Source organism: Micropterus dolomieu, linkage group LG06 (assembly GCF_021292245.1).
Source record: "Micropterus dolomieu isolate WLL.071019.BEF.003 ecotype Adirondacks linkage group LG06, ASM2129224v1, whole genome shotgun sequence".
NCBI classification, from domain to species: domain Eukaryota; kingdom Metazoa; phylum Chordata; class Actinopteri; order Centrarchiformes; family Centrarchidae; genus Micropterus; species Micropterus dolomieu.
The window spans coordinates 1630474-1649813 of NC_060155.1; the positions used below are offsets into that span (position 1 = coordinate 1630474).

Sequence of the window (19340 nt, forward strand, 5' to 3'; positions counted from 1 at the left end):
AAGCACACCGCTAAAATAACGAAGGAGTGGCTTCACAACAACTCCGTGGCTGTTCTTGAATGGCCCAGCCAGAGCCCTGACTTAAACCCAATTGAGCATCTCTGGAGAGACCTGAAAATGGCTGTCCACCAACGTTTACCATCCAACCTGACAGAACTGGAGAGGATCTGCAAGGAGGAATGGCAGAGGATACCCAAATCCAGATGTGAAAAACTTGTTGCATCTTTCCCAAAACGACTCATGGCTGTATTAGATCAAAAGGGTGCTTCTACTAAATACTGAGCAAAGGGTCTGAATACTTATGACCATGTGATATTTCAGTTTTTCTTTTTTAATAAATTTGCAAAAATTTCTACTTTTCTGTTTTTTTTCTGTCAAGATGGGGTGCTGAGTGTACATTACTGAGAAATAAAATGAACTTTTTTGATTTTTGGAAAATGGCTGCAATGAAACAGAGTGAAAAATTTAAAGGGGTCTGAATACTTTCCGTACCCACTGTATGTGGGCTTCGTCTCCCTGTAGTTGACATTGATTGGTTCGTAAACAGTTCCGCGGGTAACTTTAACAAGAATGAATGAATAAGGGATGAACATTTAATATCGTCACCACGGTGTTGTTATTATGGCATTACTACCTGCAGCACCAACTAGCCTATAGCTCATTCAAATTCGCCAAATAAACGTTCTCGTTGTGAAAACAGTAGGCCTATATCCAACGAAGGTTAAAGTCAAGGGCAACTGAAAGTCCAGTTGCCCTTGACTTTAATCTTCGTTGGATAACTATGACCTGGATGACTGAGAATCTTCATAGACAGTAGGCATATATCGTCACTATGTTGCTTTCAGAGCTGTTTCTCCTGTAGATCAGCTTTTCTCATGTAATATCATCCCTGCTGAGTCAACATACATATAGGCATGATTTAGTCTTCCCTCCTCTTTTGCCATGTTCACAGGGAGAGAAAGGAAAACTTAAAAAAGGAACTGTGATAAGAAGAAGTTACTGATTAGCGCTGATACACATATACACATTTCTTTCTTCTATATTCTAATTAACACCAAAGCAAATTCCTCATATGTGTAAAACACAACTTGGCAATAAAGCTCCTTCTAATTGCATTACATGCTTTCTTAATGTGCAAATAACACTTTCTAAAGGCATTTTCATTTGTTATTTAACTGCAAGCTATATTTCAGAATGTTTTTTTTTTTTTTTTTTTTTTTTACAAATTACGCTTTAAAAAAGTGGTGGGCACAAAATCAGCCATTTCAAAAAGTGGTGGGGACATGTCCCCAGTGTAAATGACACCTATGACTGTCTTTATTTAATGGCACCTCCGGTTTACACCTGTCAGCAACAACTGAAAGTGATTAGACTCATGAATAGGATTTTCTCATGAATAAGATATTTACAAAAACAGACTTGGAGCAGACCTCTAGTTTTCTGGGGATTTGTGGTGCTAGATATATGGTGCACATGTGCTTCTCAATGGGGAGATTAACATTACAGTTGTATTGGTGTAGACTCTACGTCAATAATTTTGGCTTGGTTTTGGGGTCATAACATTCGGGATGAGTATTAATTATTCTTTGGAACCAAAAGTAACTGTTAACATTAATTAATGCCTCCATATTCCTGAACATTATGGATTTAAACCGAAAATAGTTTCAAATTAAGTTTATTATTTGGAGCAAAAGAAACCGGAAGCATTTGTAGTAATGTTATTAATAGTGATATAATGGGAGTAATTATGCTACCATAGAAACGGAGTGAAACCTCTGTCGCTCCTGATTTTTAAGCAAGGAGTTCAAGGGGCTCTGAGAATTAAATGACAGGAGAGATCACAACTCAATAAGAAGAAGAGGTCCATCTATCACTGTCTATCTTGAACACACATGTTTGACCCTTGTGTGTGATGTCCATCTAGTCACAGAGGACATGGTCCGCCGACGGGCCGAGCACAACGAGTGTGAGATCTTCTCCTTGGAGGAAGTTTCTCTGCATCAGCAGGACATCGAGAGGATCGAACACCTTGACAGGTGGTGCAGGGACCTGAGGATCCTCTACCTGCAGAACAACCTCATCCCCAGGATAGGTGAGACTTCAGTTACTCAGTAAACACTGATAATTTCTAGACATCTTGTTTAAATTGTGCTAACTTTGGTTAAAAGAGAGTTTTTAGATGTCTAGGTTACATGTAACTGTTGTGTTAATCACATTTAAATAACATATGTTAATGTAATGCTGGTCTTAACCACATTTTGAAATATGTGGCATTTAAATGATGTTGACCAAACCGTTAAATATAACAAAGACATCTAATGAAAAATGCTTCACAGACAGTTTCCCCTGACATGTTTTTGATTTGTAATTCATTTAATATCCTGCAATCATAGAGAATCTCAGTCGCCTGAAGAAGCTGGAGTATTTGAATCTGGCCTTAAACAACATTGAAGTCATTGAAAATCTTGAAGGTCAGTGTGCGGAACACAAGACAGTTGTGTTTTTGTGTATTTGATTAATTCTTGATGATGAACATTGCTAGTTTAAAAAAACTGCACTGAACAAATCTTGTGCTTGAGGTTTTAAGCTGTATTAAATTGAAACCTTTTAAATCCAGTTAATGTCACCATTGAGTCAATAAACGCACAGGTTTTCATAGTTTGTGTACGTTACAGTTTTGCCCTTAAACATAAGAACATATGAACATTGTGTGTTTGCTTCTGTCTTCAGGCTGTGAGAGCCTCCAGAAGTTGGATCTGACTGTGAATTTTGTGGGCCGTGTGAGCAGCGTGGAGTCTCTGAAACACAACGTCCACCTCACAGAGCTGTTTCTGGTGGGGAACCCCTGCACTGAGTTTGAGGGCTACAGGCAGTATGTGGTGGCCTCTCTGCCTCAACTCAAGGTAACTTTACCTGCCTTCCCCTGAGCCCTGGTGCTTCCTCAAGGGAGTGAGGCTCCAAGTACCTGGAGTTTAGGATGGTAGAGTCAACGTCATTATTTAAAACACTTTTTCAAATTCAAAAATGCTATAAATATTGTTTTTCACCTTCATATGCTCAGTTTAACTTAACTGACTGTGTGTAATTCTCAGCAGCACACAATGTTTAAGATGCACTCCCAGCACCATAACACTCTCTAAATGAAGGAAAACCACAAGCTGAATTAAATCTTTAACAATGATGCCAGACAGATTTAGCACTCTCTGAGAGATGTTGTTTCTGCAGGCTGAAAATCACAAGTCAGAAGGTCTGAAAATGAATCTACAGATACAAGGACGTCTTGTTTAACCAACATGATGAAGAAAATGAGGCACAAGACCCTGGGGAAAAGATTATTAAAAAAATTGCTGGGCCATTTGGTTTATTATAACCTGAATAATTTTGTTTTTTCGACATGAAATCAAAAAGTTAATTGACAAGAAATTTAAATAAGACAAAGCTGTAATTAAAGCAAAAAACTTACCTGAAAGCTGTAAGTCTGTTTACAGTGAGATTCTGTCCTGGCTGTCTGTCTCTGTCCTCAGCGGCTCGACGGGACGGAGATCAGTCGGTCGGAGAGGATTCGAGCCTGTCAGAGACTGGAGGAGGTAAAGAGGCAAGTCTGGGAGCAGGAGAAGGAATACCTGAAGAGGAGAGCCATGGAGAAAGAGGAGGCACAAAGGAAGGAAGCAGGAGAGCAGAAAGGAAATGAGGAGAGGAAACCAGGCTTTGATGGCCGCTGGTACACTGACATCAACAACACAGTGTGAGGACAAACATGACCACTTCTTGTCACACATACAAGATAAGGTCTTGTACAGTTAAAGTAAACTCTCCCAAACCATGCAAAGTCAAAGTTTCTTGTGTCATTGAGTAGAAAGACAGCTGTTTTTGTTTTTCCAAAAGAAAAAAATTTTATGAAAATATACCAGGCAGCAGCCATAATTACCTACTGTTGATTGTAAAATAGTGTGAAGCGGTGAAGTGGTGTCCTATGTTGTACAGATCATAAAGCACTTTCACACAAATTTTGGACAGCATTCATAAAATGTACTTGAGTTAAATTATTCAAGTAAAGAAACAGAACCTCTTTACTGGACTGAAGTACAGAACTGAAGGAGGCAGTTTGTCAGCTTCCACTGCTACTTTTATTCAACCGCCCCAAAAAGGATGAGTCTCTGCTGAACTGCTAAACTTGACCTGAACCTGAAGTCACTGCATCTGTTCTGTCTCCAAAGTCCAGGGTTGGGGGAGAATAAGGAGAACCAGGAGGGGGAGGAGAAGCCGAACACAATGAGCCCTGACTTAGATGATGAGTGGCGGGAGAGAGAGTTCTGGCACACGCCGTGTTCTTTCACCCCAGAATCTCGTCTAGAGGCTCACCAACACCTGGAGGAGAAGAGGAAGGCAAAGGAGAAGTTAGTGCTCTCCATTTTCATGCTTTTAAGATGAGGACCATGTTTTTGTCTTTTAAATTTAATTTGATTGCTCTTTTTAACGTGCCCAGATGGACCACAGCACATTTTCGCCATAGCTCCACCCAGTTTGAGCAAAAAAGATCAAAGAAAATACATATAAAATATCATTAACTTTTAGGAGACAAAAAAAGAAAGACACACTAGTCTTTAATTAAAAAAAGAATATTCATTATACAGAAATGCCTCAAGTCTCAGCTACAAAATTCCTTCATCACTGATGAGTTTGAAAGAACATACAATTTAACATGACAGTTTACACCAAAAAAAATAAAATTGTACCTACTTAATCTAAAACAGTATTCATAATATCAGAGCTTTTTGACTCTTTGGCTGCAGTTTACAGTTATGGCCACTGGATGTCGCTATGACACTAACCATCATCTAGTTGAAACTGCCATCAGCAGGGAACCCCGATAAGTGGAGAGGCTCAGTTTCAGCTGCTTTCAGAAACCCTACAATTCAATATATATACACCTCATGGCCAAAAGTAAGCAGACACCCAAACATTCCACCTATGTGAGAGTTGGGAGAGGTTTAGGGAATGTTTGCTGAGAGTGAATTAAACAGTATTTCCTTTTAGCCTTCTTCTAGGGAACATGTGTTCTAACAGCCAAATTGTCTTCTCTCAAGAATAATCTTTACTAGGAATAAGCTCTATTCCAAAAAGTGAAAATATAGATAACTCTTCCATAACCCAGAACTAATGCGGAGTGGCAATTCAGTGGAGAGATTTATCATCATTTATCAGAAAATAGGATTATTTTAAAAAAAAACAGTTGAATAAATTTCAAATAGATAGATTTATGGCTATTCTGACTGACACAGGTCTTGATATAGTTTTATATAGGCAGGTATAGTCGGGGAGTTGGACATTTGATTGCAATATTTTGCAGTATTGCTGATTACTAGTACTGTACCTTGTTTTATTTTTATTTTTTTAAATGAATTACTGTTTTTATATGAAAACACATGTATGTAATATTACTTTAACATATATGGTCATAATGTGCTTCTCCTGGTTTCAGTCTGTCCAGCAGATGTTAGAAACTCGCTGCAGGGATTTGTTCAGATTCAGACACAAGGGCATTATTGAGGTGATGAGGTCTCGTTCAGTCGATGTCACAGTTGATCCCAAAAGTGTTGGATGTGGTTGAGGTCAGAGCTCGGTGCAGACCAGTCAAGTTCTTCCACAGCAAACTGGGAAAAACATTTCTTTAAGGAGAGAAACACAAACTGAACACTGTGAACATATGACGGTGTGTTTTAGAATGAAGTTTTTTTTCATTAAAAACAAGAGCCGAAACCAGGGGAAACAGACCCAGACAAAGAGGTGCAGGGGGTCCACATACTTTTGATCATACATAGTTATATCTTTACCCCAATTTAGGTGTTAAACCATTTGTCATGCATATTGACCCTGAAATGTGCTGAGGCTGCAGGTAATTGGGTGAAACGTGGGCTGCCTTCTCAACCAATCATCAGGGGAATGGATCAGTCACTTTATTGACCACATGGCTGAGGTTGAAGTAATTTGTTTTCAGTACAGGATGGAAGGAAACTTCAGTTTCACAGCAACAATCTGACATAAATATGACATTTAGCAGGACAACAATTAGCAGGACAGATGAGCCTACATTCACAGGTTCCTCAGTCCAGTTTGGTCTGTCGGGTGAGAGGCTTTGGGATCATTACTGCAGCAGAGAACAAACTGTACTGTAACTGGGACGAGTTGGTGGCTTCTGCAGGAGCAGACTCAGAGGTTATTCTTCTGACATTTTGTTTGTACTTTTGTGACTAATGAATCAGTTGGTGAGCTGGAGGATGCCAGTAATCCTAAATGATTTACTGACAGTGCGTTTAGCTGACCTAACTGATGAACATACTGTCAGTGACTGTTGTGTAAGACTAGAGATGGAATTTTACTTTAAATTCATCTTATACTACTGGATTTAAAGCTCCTAAAATCATATCATAATCTGACATAAATCTGACATAATACAAAAATCACAATTCTTTAAATACACACATTTTAGGGATCCTTATCAAAATAGTTTTTTATGTTACAAGGTAAATTTATTCATGTAGTTTGTAGTACCCTTTATGGTACCAAGCAAATGATATATACCAAAATTCCAAGATTAAATACAGAAATGAAAACTATTTTACTTGGTGCAGAGCTGAGGATGAGTTTTGGAGTCTCATAGTCTGTGGGAAAAGCTGCTCTGCAGTCTGGTGGTGTGGCTGGGTGGGTACTGTCCTTTAGTATCCTTTGGGCTCTGTGTAGACACCTCACCTCACCGATATCACTGATGCTCTTGAGATGGGTACCAATGATCTTCTGAGCAGTTTTAATCACCCGCTGCAGAGCCCTCCGGTCCTGGGCCGTGCACATCCCATGCCAGTTAGTGACGTTTCCAGTAAGGATGCTTTCTATTGCTCCTCTGTAAAAACTGACAAGTATTTAACCTTCGTTTCTGAGCTTTATTCACCAGTGTGGAGATGTAAGACGACCATGTCAAGTTCTCTGTGATGCTGATTCCCAGGAACCTGAAACTGTTCACCTGCTCCACCTCAGCTCCACTGATGTAGACAGTGTCTCCATATGTTTATTAAAACAAGATTATCATCAGATATTTCAATATTGGATTTTGAACTCACAAATATCAAAATCAGTATTGGCTTTGAAAGTGTAGTGTCATTGGGGAAATAGTTGTCGAGGCCTTTGTCATAAACATTCAACTACACTTGATCTAAATAAGACCTGGACGTGACACTGGCCTGTATCCGGCTGCCACACACCCTCAGCACACTCATAAATGACACTCCTGAGACATAAATGGAGCAACAGAAGTGTTTCAGGGCAGAATTTTTGCAGACGTGTTCATGTTGTTAACATTGTGGACATTGTCAAGGACTGTTGCAAAGTGTGACTGGAAGGTTTGTTGTCACATTAATTCTTCTTAAACAAGGCAGAAGAAGTCAGAGGACATTATCATGGATGTGATCGATTCACAGAGAGATGGTGCTGTACGTTTAATTTATATTTGTTCCTGTACTCGTCCATGAGTGCAGCGACAGCAGCTTTGTCTGAGCTGACAGGACAGAAGAATCCCTTACAGTCATTTTAGATGCATAAAGGGGAGGATTGTGTAAATAATAGGAGGAGACATGTTAACAGAGGTTGATTATGTTTCTGCTGGATTTACTGAGGTCACGCTGTTTGCGATTAGTTTTGTGGGAAAAGGAGGTGTAAAGCTCAGCTAAGATGGCATTTACAAGAGCCACAAGGAAGATTGTAGAGGGACAAGAAACTGATTATTAGACACTAAAATGAAGCAGTTAAGCCGTGTAACAAACAAGTGGACAGATGTTGTTCGTGTTCATTAACTTGAATTTGAACTTGACCATCAGCTAACTCTAAAATCACTAGAGGCTGCTACAAGACTCTACAAGATTATCAATTTCCTCCCAATATGAAGTCTCATCGTTGTTTTAAATCCGGCTGATGATGGTGGTGTCGTTCGCACACTTTAAAACAGAGTTCTCTCCATTTTGGGGGATGCAGTCGTGGGTGTACAGCGTGAACAGGAGGGGGTGAGCACACCGCCCTGAGGGGCTCCGGTGAGCACTAGAGTGAAGGAGGTGAATCCACCAATCCGAACTGACTGGGGTCTGTTAGTGAGGAAGTCCAATATCCTGTTGCAGAGTGTTGTATTTAAACCCAGAGTGCTGAGTTTGCTGATCAGTTTCATGGGGAGATTGTGTTGAATGCTGAGCTGAAATCCACAAACATCATATTATAGAAGTTCTCTGAATGTGTAAAGCCTCTTAAAGCCAGTTTCTCTCAAGTAAAGTCTCTGAACGTAAATATTTTGTAATCATGATCACTATGTTATGGTTTCTTTTCTGAGCTTAGCAATATGTTTGCTACATATCAGCTGTAACAACTTTATAAAGTATTAATACCTCAGGGCTGTGTGTCTGTCAACTAGTTGTGAGGTTCTTCTGCCCACATTGTTTTTAAAATGAACACTTCTTTGGCCACAGCCGGTGCCCTCATGAGCCAATCATATGTAGGCATGTTTGTGCACCAACCAAATTGTAATATGTTTCAGGCTGGTTGGTAGTGAGTCTGCAATGAGTAATTAATTTTCCTGCCATGTTATTAGTGCTCACCCTTTAGGTGACTCTCTTGCTGGGGTGTTAATTGGGTGTGTGTGTTGCACCTCCTCATGTCACTGTGCTTTCTCTCTCTAACCCCTGACACTCACTTCAGCTTCTCTGTGTCACTTCAGTGATGTCCGTTGGCAGCTGAGAGGTTTCACTCTGTTAGAGCAGCCAATGGACTGATAGTTAGTCAGCGCACTGATTATTTATTATTAGTTAGCAGTCAGTCACATCTGAACACAAAACAAACCTTTGGCATTCACTGGGAATGTGACTTGAAATGTGCTTCCATTGATAAAAAAAAAATGAAGAGAATATGGAAGAAAATGTTTTGAAAAAAATGCTGAGGCGGCTGCAGATTAGCAGCCTCTTAAATAGGTACCACCTCAGGTTTTTGCAACATTATATCTATCCAACGAAGGTTAAAGTCAAGGGCAACTGGACTTGGTTGAAGATACTGGAAGACCAAGTCCAGTTGCCCTTGACTTTAACCTTCGTTGGATAACTCTGACCTGGATGACTGAGAATCTTCATAGACAACATTATATCTAATCTTCATATTTATAATGTAAGGCTAATTAGGGCTGTCCCAATAAATTGAAATACTGCGCTATTGGCCAAGCCAACTGTAGAGGATGGCAAGCACAGCAACAACCGCAATGTTCATACTTTACACTTCAGTGCATGTTAAATTAATAAATTAGTGCTTCAAAAATTCCACAGGGGTAATGAGCTTTGTAACGGTTTAAGGATGGATCGCCATGGGCTGTATGTGACCCGACTTGAAAGCTGTAAGTGTTGCCGTGTTGTTTTACTGTTTGTGTGGTAGGGTAGCTAACTTGGCGTTAGCATATTGCGTGGCTAATGTGGCTAGTAGGCTCTGCGATGTTGGACTAACGTTGAGATACTGAGGGACAGTTGAGACAAACTGTGTATGCCTCATTTGAAGCTCACTAAATAACGAGCGTAGTGTGTCGGATGCCTGCAGCTGTTTGTCATGTTGCTTTCTGCGTATGTGTGTGCGTTGCTTCGGTATGTAAATGACCAGCCCTGAAGGTAACAATATTACATTACATTGCATTTATTCATTTAGCTGACACTTTTATCCAAAGCGACTTACAATTGCTATAGGCTAACGTTACATGTCAGAGGTCGCACGCTTCTGGAGCAACTAGGGTTTAAGTGTCTTGCTCAGGGGCAACTGGTGGGGAATTGAACCCCTGTCTCTCACACCAAAAGCATGTGTCTTATCCACTGCCCCATCACCACCCGCGATTTAGCTAATGTGAAAAAGACACAGTCAAACTACAGAAATTAATTTTCTCTGCAATGTTGTGTAACTTTGACTAGCACTCAGCAGCTAGCTTGCTCAGAGCTGCTCGCTGTGCAGTGAGGTGAGATCCACAGACACACTTACTATGCTATATGGCACCAAATTACTTCATTAATCAGATATGGCAATAATACTGCTGTTGAGCCCCACCAAATTACTATGGGGGAAATTACTTCACCGTGACAGCCCTAATACTAATAATTTGCTTTACATTCATAACAAAAAGATGATAATTACACGTTTTAGATCATGTAAATGTAAAAAGTGTAAAAAGGGCTGCTAAATTTTAGGTATCAGCCAACCATCCTGAATATAACATCTTGCTCTCACAGCCAAATCTTTGAACATAATCGTGTACAGTTACACCAGGTCGTCTGTCAGCTGCAGTGAAACTTGTTAACAGCGTTGAGCAGGTTTTTAACTCTGTCCAGTAGTCTGGTGTGATGGGCATCATTTTGTTTTCTGTTGATTTTAGTTACTTTTTTTGAGCTATTAATCTCTCTCAGTCTGACTGCAGTGTCCACTTAGTGATGCTCTCCTTTTTTCGTTTTAGTCCATAACCTTTTGTCATTTTCAGACTGCAGTTGTTGTCATTGCACACTGAATTTGTTTGTCATTGGTCTAATGTTCAGCAGTGAGGTCCAGATTTATTTATTTTTTAATAGAGCTTATATACTTTAATTCATGCCAAAATTACACCTAAATACAACCAATGTTATACACTACAGTCGCACAAACCAGTGCTCTATAAGGAAATACATACAAAGAAATAGGCTACTTGTATTAAAGCTAAATTTTGCTCTCTTCTTCTGTGTGTGTGTGTGTGTTTGCAGTGAAGGCTTAAACCATGCAGTGGACACACTAACTGCTGGCTGTTCATCATGGTCTTTCTCTCCACTGCTTGGCGTGCTAGAATTGCATAAAATAAGAGATACAGACACACAAGCTATGATCAGGGAGTGCAAACAGGGAGATCTTGGTAAACTAATCTTCACAACATGCGTTAGGCTAAAGGTATTATGTCATGTAAGGACTATAATGTTGGAATGACATGCGCAGACATAATGGGCACTATTGTTACTATATGACAACATAAAATACAGCAGGTTAGTGCTAAATGCAGAGGACAGTTTGTTCAATATTACAGCCTAATAATAGCCTGAAAAAGTGTCAGCTAAATGAATAAATGTAAATGTAAATTTGTTGTCAGCAGCTGTTTGCACAGTTTTGTCACAATTATAGGAGCTACATTTGTGTGATGCGGATCGGCTCTGACAATATCTGAATAATCATGTACATACATCATCCATCTGCCCCCCACCAGCTAATTATTTTCTCAAATTAAGCCCACCTCTGGACCTCCTTTTAACTTTCCAAGTGGTTTCTTTATTGGGATGTATTGATGTATGAGTGTTTTCTTTAACCATTTACTTTAATGATTAGAGAGGCTGCTGTCAGTCATTTCCATGTGCGGAGTAAAGTTAAGGCAAATACCAGGACAGGACAAGATAGAGCAGTGGTTCTCAACCTTTTTTGGGCCAGCGCCCCCCTATCCATTATCCAGGTCCCTTAACGCCCACATCAAAAAAGATGTTTGCTATTTGCCCTGAATATTGTTGATTTTTTTTAATTGTTACTATTGTTATTAAATATATGGAAAAGGTAACAAAAAAGTCATGTGAAAAGTTATTATATTTAACTAATAAGTGAATGTTCCTCCCAGAAACTGTGTGTGAAGCCAGATACTGTTTTCTCGGATGGGGCACTTAATAAGTGGGGGGTATGGGGTTTTCTCCCCCAGAAGATTTTGAGCATTAAACACTCCTGTGTTCTGGTGAAAATTTCTGCCTTTTCTGCACCAATTTATGGTGGAAATGTCTAAAAATTCAGATGGCAGGTGACAATTCAAAATATATAATTATAATAGAATATAATCTAGTGAGGCTCTCAGGCATTCTTATTGCTTTTAAATATTTTTCTCCCGTAGATCAACTTATTTAATATCATCCCTGCTGAGTCAACACACATCTTTTGTAGAAGAAGCCTATTTAAATGTGTTTGTGGCCCCTTTTCATCTCAGTAATAAATTAATCCGTTTTAATTCAGTTACTGACTGGACTTTATTAGCTCATCTGTTAATAACTCAGTGTTTCCCACAGAATGACAGTGTAACTGTGGCGCAGATACAGCATGCTAGCCTTGAAAACCAGCTGTATTCTAACATTAACTTAGCTCTCCTCATTAGCTAGGCTCCTTACATGCTTGCTAATAACTTTTAATAGCTGGGTCTCCGACACTGACAGCGTTGTGTTGGACAGATTTGTGCAGCTGTGGGGAGAGGGAGAGAGAGCGAGAGATCGAGGGACGAGCGAGAGGATGTGCTGTGAGAATATGCGCTGCCTGCAGCTCAAATACGATTTTAAATAGGCCTAGTAAAAAAAATTGAAAATCAATATGTGGCGGTCAGTGTTGATATTGTGGCAGGACGCCACAAATAAATTAACGTATGGGAAACACTGTAACGTATCTGCTCATGTTCAAACCTTTCTGCACATTCAGAATCTCTCCCACATATCTGAGTTCTCTGATATGTGAATAAAAAAAGTCGTAATGGGAGACTAACGTCATTAGCTTATTTAAAGAGAATTCATAATATTTTACTAGATGCTCTATACTGCATTATGTTACTGATTCGCTGGAAGTTTCCCCTCACCGTCTAACAGACAAACCTGAATGAGACGAGGAGGTGCTCATGCTGGGGGAAAACGAAACTAACCGACACCTGTGATCAGACAGAAAGCTCACAAATAATTCCACACACCTTAACTTCAGCACCTCTGATAAAGTGCCGCTTACAATCCCCAACAGAGCAAGACAGGGCTTCAGTTGTTAACGTTACATTTTTATAGCCTACTGAAACTACTGTTTATGTCTGCTTTGGCACAATCTGTCTGCGACTCACAGCGCAAGGTGGGCCCATGTCACTCGCTGGTGTCGTTGCTTTCAGAGTGAGTCCGACAGAGGAATAACTGCAATAACACGACGTTCACAGTGTATTTCTCAGAGAAATAAACACTTTTCCACCAAGAAAGAGAACGTCAATTTTCTAGAGTTTACACAGTAAATGCCATGTGGGTAGATGATACTCTGACTTGCCGTTCCCGTGAAGGCAGCAGGAAGCTGCACCGCAAGTAGCTGACGGAGAAAAAATACACAGTCTCGTCCAGTGGCAGCGGACTAAACTGGAAGGTTTTAATGTTGAAGACCACAGTTTTTTGCAAGTAGTTTAAAGTTTTAACTCGTATTGTTGTGAATCTTTGGTGTAAACTTGCCTTAGAATTTCCAACCAACAAACGCCCCCCAAAAGCAGCTCAGCACCTCCCCTTCCAAAATATTGCAACCAGCGCCCCCCCATCGTCCTCGGAACGCCCCCATTGAGAAAAACTAGGATAGAGGAAACTCTGCAGAGGAAACGGAATTCAACTTTTAGCTTCTGAAATAATTTAGACGCTCTCACTAAGCTCAGGATTGATCAGGAGGCCGGCTGCTATACTCCAGACAGTGTCACTGTATGAACCAGACTGTATGTGATACCTTTTGGATGTGGAGAAGAACACAGAACCTTAATCAACATTACATTCTAACCGATCCTGTCGCCGTGTCGGAAGATTTAATATAAAGTTATGCTGCTGTGCCTCGTTCGTAAATGCACACAGCGTCTCTCTTAATGGGGAGATTTCACCCATGCACCTGGACATTTACAAAACGTGTTTATTGCCCAAAACTCTTCCCGCAAACAGCGATGCTCTCAGTTATGCTTCATGTGTTTTGCCAAGTGACACTGATCGTGGAAACAGTTTTTCAAGTTGAAACGATGGTTGCAACGGTGTAATCAGCTGCGCCCGCATGGTCCTAAAGCCTTCATTTAAGTTGATCGTGTTATCAAATGTTTTTATTCAAATTTTTTATTGATAGCCTATAGCCTACATATATTTACGGAGGTCTGGACCTTGGTGACCTCATAGATGGTTACGGCCATGAGGTTCAGTGTCATTTTTGTTTTCATGTAGTGCCATCCTCTTTTGTTCCATGACGTGGAATGTTACTGTGATTAAAGACCATACAAACAAACCTGACATGTAATACATCTCTAGAATAATAACTACATGGAGCATCCTACACTCATCCAGCTCCTCTGAGACTTCAGGGTTGGTCCAGGGTACAGCTTTGTCCAAGGACACTCTGACAGTGGAAGTGGGCTGTACTCTACCATCATCAAGTGTCCAGTTCACTGGGGGATAAACCCTCCTGCCGGGTCTGATTATTAAACCAGCCCTCTTCTTACTGGACAGAGGAAGGAGAAGATATACATAAACTTTACTAACATTACTTATTAGTCCACCTGTTTTATGCAAATGTTTGCATAAAATTGCAGAAACTAAAACCTTTTCACACTTGGCTGAAGTGGAAAATTATCGAAAAAGAGTAGATGCAATAAAGGAGATTTTTGAAAACACCTGGATTCAGTACCTGCCTTTTCTTCTTCGGGCAAACAAAACGTTCATGTCCTGCTGCCACTCGCCATCGCAGGCTTCACCAGAGAGACCAAAAACATAAAAACAGCAGGGTGTTGGCTGTGTTTATAACCAGTGTCCCAAATTCCAAATCCATGTACCACCCCCCCATTCCCGGTTACCACCATAACAACTGATAAAATTACAAAAGGTCCACATGGATCAAAAATAAAATAATAATAAAAAAACACAAAAAAGTATTGGGTGCTAGCCTATACTATGATGGATGCCAACATCACTTAAAGTATATTGTAGGTTATTTCACCTGTGATAACCACTACTGTTTCATCTTTCATGCAGCCTTCACAAGTTCAAATAATATGTTCAGATTCCCTTGTTGTAAAAGACTATCGTAGACATTTTTGGAGTGTTTTCCCATTATTTTCTCTGTAAAAAACATTTTTCAATAAACACCACAGACTGGGACCAGGATCAGTGTAATGATAATGTAATGACAGTATATACAATTTAGTGACCTCAGGAGTTTTTATGTTTTGCTCAAGAGTCACATACAGAGGATCAAATTGTTTTTTTCTATGCTTCTTCTTACAAAAAGTCTCGATCAAACAGAGAGCAGACAGACACAGTAGTTTCAGAATTTGTTCTTTTCTGTTTGTAAATTTTTTTTCTCCCTGTTTGTAAAGAGGGGTGTGACAGATTTATTTTATCTGTTTATTTTTTTTCTCCTAGGAAAAGGCTTTTGTATTTTTATTCACCCTCCCCTCACCTCGCTGACCTGTGGGCACAGCACTGACTCACTGCATTTAGTTTTCATAACACCTCGGCTCACAGAGTCTGCTGAGAACAGCTGAGTCTGATGAATACTGGAGTATCCTGGTGACCGCTGCTTAATCTCCTGCCCATAATTTCATAACTTGTTTGCTGTGCTTTTGATGTTTTTGTCTGACTGGTTTAATCAGCCCTCTGTCTTCTGCTTCTAGATGTATTTTCCTGCACTCCTCATAGGGATGTGTCATTTGGAACACTTTATCATGTTAATTGAACGCAGTAGATCTTTGGGAACTGTAATTTCACAAAACATGGTTCATCCATCCTGTTTTGTTATTTCCTTCTTTCAGTGTCCTTACTTGGAATGAAATGGATGAAAACCCCTTTTAAGGAGCACAATAAACCCCTTTCTATTGATAAGAAGTCAGGTTATACCCCTGAATAAGCCCTATTTGAAGAAACCCATGATGGATAAGAAGCGAACCAGTGACAGTCTGTTTCCTAATCCATATTACAAAACATCCCAGGCGTGCGTGCTGTCCAAGCATTAAATCAGGGTGAAATGGTGTTGCCGTTTTTCTCCCTGTGCGTGGCTGTCAGAGTTTGCTGACTTGATGCATGCAGTCGTCCAGTCACTGGATTGTCAGGAAAGATGAATTTCCTGCTCCTGAGGTGGATTCTTCGATAAGGTCAGCCAGGAGCCTCTGTGTTTAATGGCTGCTCTGAACCTCTGAGAGGGAGGATAACAGACAAGCAGCAGATCCAACCTGCAACCTAAAAACAGAGTGGAGCTTTAAGGTGGAGGAAATCTGACAGGCTGATAAATGGATGTAGTTAATTGACATGCAATGTACCTTTTAGCTCTGCAACGAATGTAAAATTTCATAATCAATTAAGCATACAATTTAAATGATTGTAGCTTGAGTTCTGCTTAATAGATTTTTCTGAAGCTTTTAACACAATCTCAATAGATCAGATCCCCACGGGCAATTTATCTTGCAAACAGCAGTCAATATTAGTAATTTTTAATACTTATACACAAAGAAAGATTGTGAGGTGCAGCAGAAACCTCTAGAAGAAGCTCCAGAAATACTTCTATTTCCAAGATCAAGTGAAGATCAATGAAGTTCCACACTCAAGAAATAGTTTTTTGATAAATCAAGTAATTGTTTAGTGTAAGTGTCACACACTCTCAGAGCCCAAGGTGACGTCTTTAGATGCTTGTTACAATAAACACAGAAAAGCAGCTAATTCTCATATTGGTGAAGCTGAAATTAGAGAATTAATGCCATTTTGTTTTACCAAAAAAGATTGATAATGTATTAATTGTTTCAGCGCTAATCTGTAATATTATGATAAGCAGTTAAACGTAAGTTATATTTTTCTTTTGCAGTTACATTTTGAGATTCATGTATTTTGTGGTGCAAAACCTCACAACCCCTATAAGCGGGGACGCCATCCGAAACTGCATTAAACCAACAGGCCTTGTGTTGGTGGAAGGTCCAGTTGCTCCATCATAGTGAATGAGAGGGCTGCTGGGCTGAAGGAGCTTGACTTGTGTGCAGTATTACACCATAATACCCCGCCAAAAGAAAGCTTTGCAGAAGGCATGTACTGCACCCTGAGCATCCTCTGTACAGTGACTGTGGTTCTGTAGAAAATCCGGTGCAGATTAACACTTCTCTACAGACAGAGTTGTACATGGCTAACTGAAAGCTGTCTGAACAGATTGTCTTCACCTCTGAACTCCACACAACCAGCAGTGGAGCTGTCCCCACTGATGTCTCCATGACTCAGCTGTTTGATAGATACCCTGTCACACCCTGTTTAAAAAAAGAAAGTTACAGAACAGGATTTTAAAGTGCAGAGACCGCGCTGACCTTGACAAGTCGACCTTGACAAGTCAACCATGTATGGCTTAGGATGAGATGGAGGCATAGGAGAAAAGCTGCTGTTACAATTAGGAGGCAGAGCGCTGGAGATGCTCCTGTTGGTTTGAACCTCTGAAATGTATACTTGGCCTCTGTTTCACTTCAACCCCACACAAACACACACATGCACACACTATGGCTGACTATCTTCACCAGTCTTTAACCAGACTTTGGAAACGACCACAAATTATCAGCCAAATGGTTGAAATGCTTTGGTAGAAATGGACTCTAACTGATGACCGGTGTCCATTATTTAGAGTTCTGCTCCATTAAACCTAGTTGGCTGCTAAAACAGTAAATCACAGATGGGTGACACACTAAAGTAAAACATCAAATATATTAGTAAGGTGTTGTTCCACCACGAGCCTCCAGTTTTATATTATTGGAGGGAAGATGAACATTCCTCATAAAGATATTCTTATTTGGTGATGAGCTGGGTTGAGATCTGGTGACGGAAGGCCATAGCTTTTGATTCACATCATTTTCATTGTCATTAAACACTTTAATGAGCCCTTGGGTTGTGTGTGGAAGCAGCTGTATTCATTTCTTAAGGATTGTCACGGGTTTGGGTTGGTTAGGTGTGTTTTGTGTTTCTGTGTTCATTCCCTGCCCTTGTGTTTGCTTTTCTCTGTAGTATGTGTTACTTTGGTCATTTATTTACTTTATTATTATTATTTACTTTTGATGTCTGTGTTTCATTTTGTGACATAGTTCCTTGTGTGTTTCAGTTGGCTTTACTTCCTGTTTTAGTTTGTAGTTAGTCTGCCCTAGTGTCTCTTGTCTTGTTTTACTTCCTGCCTGTCCTTGATTGTCCTAGGGGTTTCACCTGTTTGTAATTAGTGTCTCACTCACCTGTGTATTGAAGTGGTTGTCTATCACTTGGGGCCAGTTCATTCAGTTATGTTGAGCCTCTTGGGCTGAACGCTGGTGAACAGAGGTTAGGACCCAAATGCAGACATGGAGCAGGTAATGTTGAGCTGTGGAGGTTTATTCAGAAAAAGGTGAAACTTACAGGTTGTTAGGTGTGAGCAGTCCACAAAAAACACAAAGCACGAAAATCCAAAGTCCAACAAAAGTAACTAAATCTACTGGAAACACTCAAAGCAACATCCGAAGGAACATCTAAAATAAACTGGCCCGAGTGATAGACAGACATCCACTTAAATACACAGGTGAGTGAGACACCAATTACAAACAGGTGAAACCACTAGGGTCAAGGACAGGCACCTCATGATTCTATTCGATTACAATTCAGAGGGCTTCGATGCAATTATAAAACTATTATTGATGCATCTTGATGCCTCTGTGGATAATTACTAACCATTTAATCTGCACAATTAAATCCAAAAGAAACATCTCCTAATTAGCTTATAAGGACCACTTTGCATCCCTAATTTACTTCATTAACCTCATCTCCATGGTCATCACCTTCATTTCTTTGCGTTTCGTCAACATTACGTTATCAGTTAACATAAATAATTGATTTTTTGACATTTGTTAATCGATTCAGAATCTTTGAGGTCCGCATCGCGATGCATCTAAGAATCGATTTTTTTTTTCTCCCACCCCTGCTGCTCCATAGGGTTCCAGACCCAATCCTCATCTGTCAGTGAACCTCAGTTTAGGATATTTTAGTCACCAAAAAAAAGAACAAAAAGAAATCCAAAACACTTAACAGTATGATAAATGGACACAATGTTTTGAAAACAGTTTGTCTGCATTAATAACAATACTACTTCCTAAAATTTACTGATTTAAATAAACGCCAAAAACCAGGTTGTAATAAATACAAATTATCCTTTAAACATTTGCTAATTGGTGTGTTTCTGTAAAAAGAAAAATATGATGCGGTCTATATTTATGGTTCCTCAGGAATAAATAGAACTAAGTTGTTGGACAGTGAAAGCCAGCAGTCCTTAACAGAGTGCCAGTTTTTGGTTATTTATTTTAAAAAGTATGAAGCTTAAATGGTGGTTTTAGGCATTGGACAAAAATCTTAATGTAAAAATGACAGCACTCAAACTTTGTCATGTGGGCAATGAGAAAACCCCCCCAAAGGTCAATAATAATCTGTTGTTTTTACTAAACACTGTAACTTTAATATATTGGTTCACAGGGCATACTGAAACGTATATCCTGCACGTGATGG

General features: G+C 39.8%; 1 protein-coding gene and 1 long non-coding RNA gene across 6 annotated transcripts in view; one reads left to right on the top strand and one right to left on the bottom strand.

Annotated features, from left to right (window-relative positions):
• The window catches only part of dnaaf11 (dynein axonemal assembly factor 11), a 50090-nt gene that overhangs the window by 6804 nt on the left and 23946 nt on the right, over positions 1–19340 (top strand). For all 5 annotated transcript variants that reach the window (XM_046051795.1, XM_046051793.1, XM_046051792.1 and 2 more), the window contains 5 exons: positions 1925–2092; positions 2394–2471; positions 2731–2903; positions 3525–3745; positions 4218–4397. In XM_046051795.1, coding sequence (XP_045907751.1) covers positions 1925–2092; positions 2394–2471; positions 2731–2903; positions 3525–3745; positions 4218–4397 — 820 coding nt within the window. The remainder of the gene's footprint in view (positions 1–1924; positions 2093–2393; positions 2472–2730; positions 2904–3524; positions 3746–4217; positions 4398–19340) is intronic.
• LOC123972341 lies at positions 14999–18323 on the bottom strand. Its single transcript, XR_006825401.1, has 3 exons — positions 18204–18323; positions 18044–18115; positions 14999–16034 (listed from the first exon to the last, which is right to left on the bottom strand). It is a non-coding gene; the product is annotated as an uncharacterized LOC123972341 (long non-coding RNA).